This window comes from Xiphias gladius, chromosome 20 (assembly GCF_016859285.1).
Source record: "Xiphias gladius isolate SHS-SW01 ecotype Sanya breed wild chromosome 20, ASM1685928v1, whole genome shotgun sequence".
Classification (NCBI taxonomy): Eukaryota; Metazoa; Chordata; class Actinopteri; order Istiophoriformes; family Xiphiidae; genus Xiphias; species Xiphias gladius.
Window position 1 is genome coordinate 2,118,203 of NC_053419.1, and position 6,000 is coordinate 2,124,202.

Sequence of the window (6,000 nt, forward strand, 5' to 3'; positions counted from 1 at the left end):
CACCGTTTTGTGCTTTTTAGCTATGTGGTCATAGCTGTGGCTCTGTCCTACATTTGATTCTACATTTGAGATAAATGGCATATGATGTACATCATTAGCATTAAAGAAAACAGAACTAAAATGTGGTTAATGTAACATACCAAAATAATTGCCACATAATAATTCCAACATAGGCTAATACATGTTGTGTGTCTAGGTTACGTGGCCCCTTTGCTATTGTGTGTTGTGTGTAGGTAAGGGCCCATAGCAGATTTGTCCCCAGGGGCCATGATCGTGATAATCCACCCGTGGCCCCTCCCCGATATAACGACTAACTAGGTAGTGACTGCACCTACCAGCAGTCTGTCAGAAGAGCCTGTCAGTCTGCCATAGTAATGAACTCTGCTGTTGAGGATAGCAGCCTCAGCAGAGACTCTCTCCTGCGGGTCATCATCTACGATGTTCCTGGGCTCTACGTAGAAAGGCCTATAAGAAGCAGACAACAATTATGTAATTTCTAGCAATATTTAATCTATTTAACAATTTTCATAAATCAATTAAAAGTTTAAGCTATGCAAAATGCGAAAAAATTATCTGATCCCTGCTTGTCCAGTGTGAGGAGATGCTGCTTTTCTCTGTATCGTATCATTCTAAACCGAATATCTTTGGTTTTGACAATCACTTGATCGGTTTATGTCACCTTGGGCTCTGGCAACTAGTGATTTTTCACTATTTTCTGACATTTTACAGACACAAAATTGATCAAAAAATAACAGAGATTGAAAATTAAAATAGTTAATTGCATCCCTAAATTTTATTTATACAGAACATAAATACACTCCATTTGTTTTGTTTAGAACATTAATCATGTCTTTATTGAAGGAGTTCATACACACTAACACAAACACACACGTGTATGTGACTTGCTGGAAGGGAGTGTTCGTAATGCTTTATGTGCTAGAAAGCTAGTTGGTCACTGTGAAATACCTAACTGGATGAAAATTCACACAAACTTCTAATTCATTTGGGAGTGATGCTAGGGTGGTGCCAAAGACACACACATATACACAGCTTACGTCTTAGTGTTTGCTTGTCAAGTAAGTTCCAGGAAGCCTCACTTGTTTATTATCTAGCAAAGAAAGTCAATAAAAGAGAAACAGCCATGGTCCAGGTGAGCTCAGCTGACTAGGGCCCATGTTGAATCCAAAGCTGCTGTATTTGTCTGTTTTGTTTGTTATACACACACAAGGGAATATAAGAAGAACTACAATGCAGTTCAACAAAATATGTAAGCAAAAAGCCTTAAAATCCTCCATATGCATGATCATGTCATTCTCTTAAGCAACATGATGCATGATTAAAAGATTTTCATTGTTAATAAATACTCATACACTGTACAACTAGGCAAACAAAAATCTTCATTCACTTTATACAGTGTCAGCATACAGTATTATGCAAATTTTTAAGTGTAGTATTTCGGTGTAATTTACCTTTTAGCCTTGAAGTCCAATGACTCTGCGGAGTCTCTGTGTGAGTAGCTCTCTCCAGTTTGCTCTGAGCTCAGCAGAGGCCTGCAGTCGTCCTCCATGATACCTCTGACTTTCAGCTAAAGCCTCTCAACTCTCATCACCTGACTGGGAGGAAAAATGTCATAAAATCTAATCAGAGACTGTCACAGAGTAACCATAAAACATTATTTGTGTAGTACAGTTGTTAACTGCAATCACATGTTGACATTACAGATAAACTTTTTCCAAATCTTGCTGTGTTGTTTCTGATTTGTGAATGTGTTGGTCTACCTTCCAGGTAGTCACTGGTTCCCACTCATGTAAATCCATAATGGTGAATATTGTGTCTGCTGAATTATCTGACTCAAGCAAGTTTTAAATCTCTAAAAGCTGATTTTCATAAAGTGAAAAACAGACTTGGCCAAATTAAGCTTCTAGTCGGCCCAGGGGAAAATGGGCTGCTGGGCCCCAATTCACACCCATACCTCAAAAGAATATTACATGGCCCTAAGGTTTGCTCTGTGTTTTTAATTTAGGAATGTTGCACCATGTAAGGTCAACATCATCTGAAATAATCAAGTTATTAAAACAAGATTTTTGTCTTCATGGTCCTCAAGATCATATAATAAAGCAGGACCCACCTTAAAGCCCTCACCATGTAAGTCGATATTGTACTTATGTAGAGTATGTTCTCATATAACATTACAATTAATAAGTTTACCACAACTTTGTGACACAGTGAACATAAGAATTTTGCCCAGCTGGTAACCCAGCTTTAATAAAAAATATCGGCAGAAACCAGTGGCTGCTTAGAATGGAGAAAAAACACATTCAACCAACTTAAACACTATGGTAGTTTTCAGTAATAATGTAAAATACACATGACTGAGTCGTTATATTAAATATCAATAAAAATAAAATACCCCTTTAAGTGTTAATGATCTCATCCTTAGGGTCTAGTACTGAAAAAGGACACAAAACTTACAATATCGAATGGCAATATTACAGAATCTCTCAATACAATCACATTACATATTATAGAGACACATTAAAATGGATATTGTATCATGCCTAATAGAATGAGAGTAAACATATGCACATCACATGTAGGCTAAAGGCTATTGAAAAACAGAATCGCCCACAACTAATTTATTTAAATGTACAACGTTTCAGTTCCGGTCAGCTGTATGTTCGGGCTCATAGTCATGAATTTGGGGCGGATCAGATGCCTCCCTGATGGTACTGCATGACGAATAAGAATCATACTTCCTACTTTGGCATTTGGTATATGCCATTTTAATAACATGACCACGTCCACATGTCCACCTCAGCCTTGTGTCTGTATCAGTGCAGTATGTGGTCCAGTATTAATAGCCTATCTGGCAAAACTTGAGTTACACTTCTCTGAATGTCAATCTTTGAGTTGGAGTTCTTAAGTATTAAGTTACATGTTTTGTTACTTGTAACAGTTGATATTTGTTTTTTTATTGCACTGAGTAAAATAAAAAAGACACAAAACAAAACTTACTAAAAAAAACTTGACAAGGGAATTGTAAGATTTGGATTCGTTAAGCAGACTTGGAACTGGCTTCAGATTTTATAAAATGCTATTGAACCCCAACCCTGCATGTGGACATACATTGGCTCCACAAAGTATTCAGACCCCTTTACCTTTTTCACACTTTATTGTGTTGTAGATTTAATTTTAAAAAAGGACAATATTGCAATGTTTGCTCATCGATCCACACTCAGTAACCCATAATGAGAATTTTTTTTTTTGTGCTAATTTATTGAAAATCAAAAACTCTAATCTCTCATTTTCAAAAGTATTCAGACCCTTTGCTGTGGCACTCCAAATTGTTGTCAGGTGCATCTTTTTTGCTTTAATTATCCTTGGGATGTGTGTAGAACTTGGCTGGAGTCTACCTGTGGCATAACGAACTCACTGGACATAGTTTAGAAAGACAAACATCTGTGTATATAAAAAGGTCCCACAATTCACACTGCATGTCAGGACAAAAACTAAACCATGGAACTCTCTGTAGACCTTCTCGATAACATTGTGGCAAGCACAGATCAGAGCAAGGGTATAAAACCATTTCTAAAGCTTTGAGTGTTCCCAGGAACGCAGTGGTCTTAATCATGTGGAATGGAGGAAGTTTGGAACCACCAGGACTCTTCCTATAGTTGGCCATCCAGCCAAACTGAGTAACCAGGCAAGAAGGGCCTTGGTCAGCAGAGTGACCAAAAACCCAACAGTCACTCTAATAGAGCTTCAGAGATCCTCAGCAGAGATGGGAAAACCTGCTTGAAGGACGACCATCTCAGCAGCTTGTATGTGTTTACTACCAGCTGTGACAGCGTGGCTGTTATTGTTTTCACCTTGCGAGGCTGTGTGTGTGTGTGTGTGTGTGTGTGTGTGTTTGTGATCATGGCAAAACTGATGTCCTGGGGACACCTACTGTAGCAGGCACTACTACAGAAGCAGTTTTGAGTACTTTGGCAGGTGTTTATATTTCTTTGTCTGTCTGTCTGACAGACTGCCTGACAGACTGCCTGACAGACTGCCTGACAGACTGCCTGACAGACAGATTTTGTCGCCACAATAGCATCACAACTGTTCAAGATGCAGTCATGAAACCTTACAGGTGGGTAGTTGAGATCAAAATGAAGGCAGAGATCTGAGATCCGAGCAAGGGCACTGGAAGCAGCAGGGTTGGAAGTAGGGAAGGGGCCTTAGCCCCACCCCACCCCGCTTTACGCCCCTGGCCCACATGGATTTTAAGTTGTGGATCACTGTATCTCAATTGCCATCATTCCCCTCCACTCTAAGACATTACGTAAAACTCCAGTCCATCTTGTGATAGGATCACACCGGCCGTGATGCCCGTCAATAATGTATTAAAGAGTACTGAGTACTCATGGGTCGGAATGTCAACATGTTGACAGGCGTCACAGCTGGTTTGATCCCATCGCAAGATGGTCTCTAGTTTTATTTGTACTTGTTATTTTATTTTTAAACTAAACTTGCTCCGCAGGTCAAAGGTGAGGATCATCAACAGATTTATCATCTAGCTGGTAGGGATTTGGGGTACCCAGGTTCAAACCCCTTCCCTAAGCAGCTTTAATGTACAAGCCCACCTGCTATTTCACTGCAGTGACATTAGGCAGGCAGAAGAGACTAAAGCTGCTGACTCAGAGACTGACATGTCTGATAAAACGAAGCCTGTCCTCTTCCTCATACCTCCCTTCACATCAGCCAGCCAAAGTAATGGACTCTGGCTGGCACCGACACACCAGATACTTCTGACATCAGATAACCTCACACACAGAGGCGGCACGTGACAACACAAACACACCTCCGTACAAAGTGGCAAACCCTTTAAAAAAAACAAAATAAGTAATAATAATTAAAAAAAAGTACGACATTGTCAAATTTCTGAAGAGTTAATCTTAACCCAATATCATTTCAAACAGCCTCATGGAGGAATCCTGCAATCATGCTAATGTCAATTCTAAACGAGTGTACAGGGATAAGGTTCACGTGAAATGCAGTTTGCATCGTAAAGCGGGATTTCTGTGGAAAACAAAGTGCTGAGTCTGCAGTAGAGATTTAGCTAACCTAAACAAAAGATGTCTTTTTTCAGTTCCCCCTGTCCCCACTTTTACCTTACATTAGGTTGCCTGACTAACTCAGGGTGAAAACCCCACGCAGACTAAATGACGCCCGAAAAGCATAGACCTCGGCCCCTGCTGTACTTTTAGTCACGATTACAGTTCACATTCGTACCGGTCTGCCGGTGGGGTTCCTTCCCGGCGTCTTCAGCTCATCTCAGGTTTGCTGTGTCAGCGATGTTGCAATCAGCAAGCGGCACTAACAATCCAGACGTCAACACACGCTTTACGACTCCTTCCCACCGGTGTGGACAGCGACAAGTAAAGAGACACAGGACGGAACTCACAGCCGACAACCACTGGCTGACTGAACTACGCGACTGCAGAGGAAGTGAAATGATGAATTTAAGCTATCTTATATCCCCCTCTGATGAGAGACAAGTTGTGCTTGTCTTGATGTCATTACTGGTGAGCTGCGTCTTTTCCTTCCTCTCACGTTTGTCTGTCCTCTTCTTCTGGGGGTTTGCACAGACCTCTCAGCTCCATTACCGCCACCCCCTGGAAATGTGAGCGTGCGACTCTTCCCGGAAGACATCTCCGAAACAACATTTGATGCACACAGGACTTACTGAATAATAAAACAATCATAGTATTATACTATAAAATAGTAGTATAGCATTATTCTAATGTAACTGCTCAGCTGTAATCGATGGATAAAAAAAACCTCTGAAATGATGCAAGTTCAGTGCCTCACTTTAATCCATTATGTCATTCTACACCCTGCGTGACTGAGCTGAAGGTAGACACGTAGAAACGGACAGTTCGCCTCTCCACAGCACCAGTCCTGTCATACGGAAGTCCATTGCTTTCACAAAAGAAATTTAAAAAAAAAAGTATA

At 40.5% G+C, this 6,000-nt stretch overlaps 1 protein-coding gene across 1 annotated transcript in view; it reads right to left on the reverse strand.

The window, feature by feature from the left end:
• slc38a9 (solute carrier family 38 member 9) overlaps positions 1-5,666 on the reverse strand; it is a 28,318-nt gene extending 22,652 nt beyond the window's left edge. The window contains exons 1-3 of the mRNA XM_040157719.1: positions 5,278-5,666; positions 1,470-1,613; positions 336-465 (exon numbers count right to left, since the gene is read on the reverse strand). Of these exons, the coding sequence (XP_040013653.1) occupies positions 336-465; positions 1,470-1,567 (228 nt within the window). The 5' untranslated portion in view covers positions 1,568-1,613; positions 5,278-5,666. The remainder of the gene's footprint in view (positions 1-335; positions 466-1,469; positions 1,614-5,277) is intronic.
• Between the last annotated feature and the right edge of the window lie 334 nt (positions 5,667-6,000).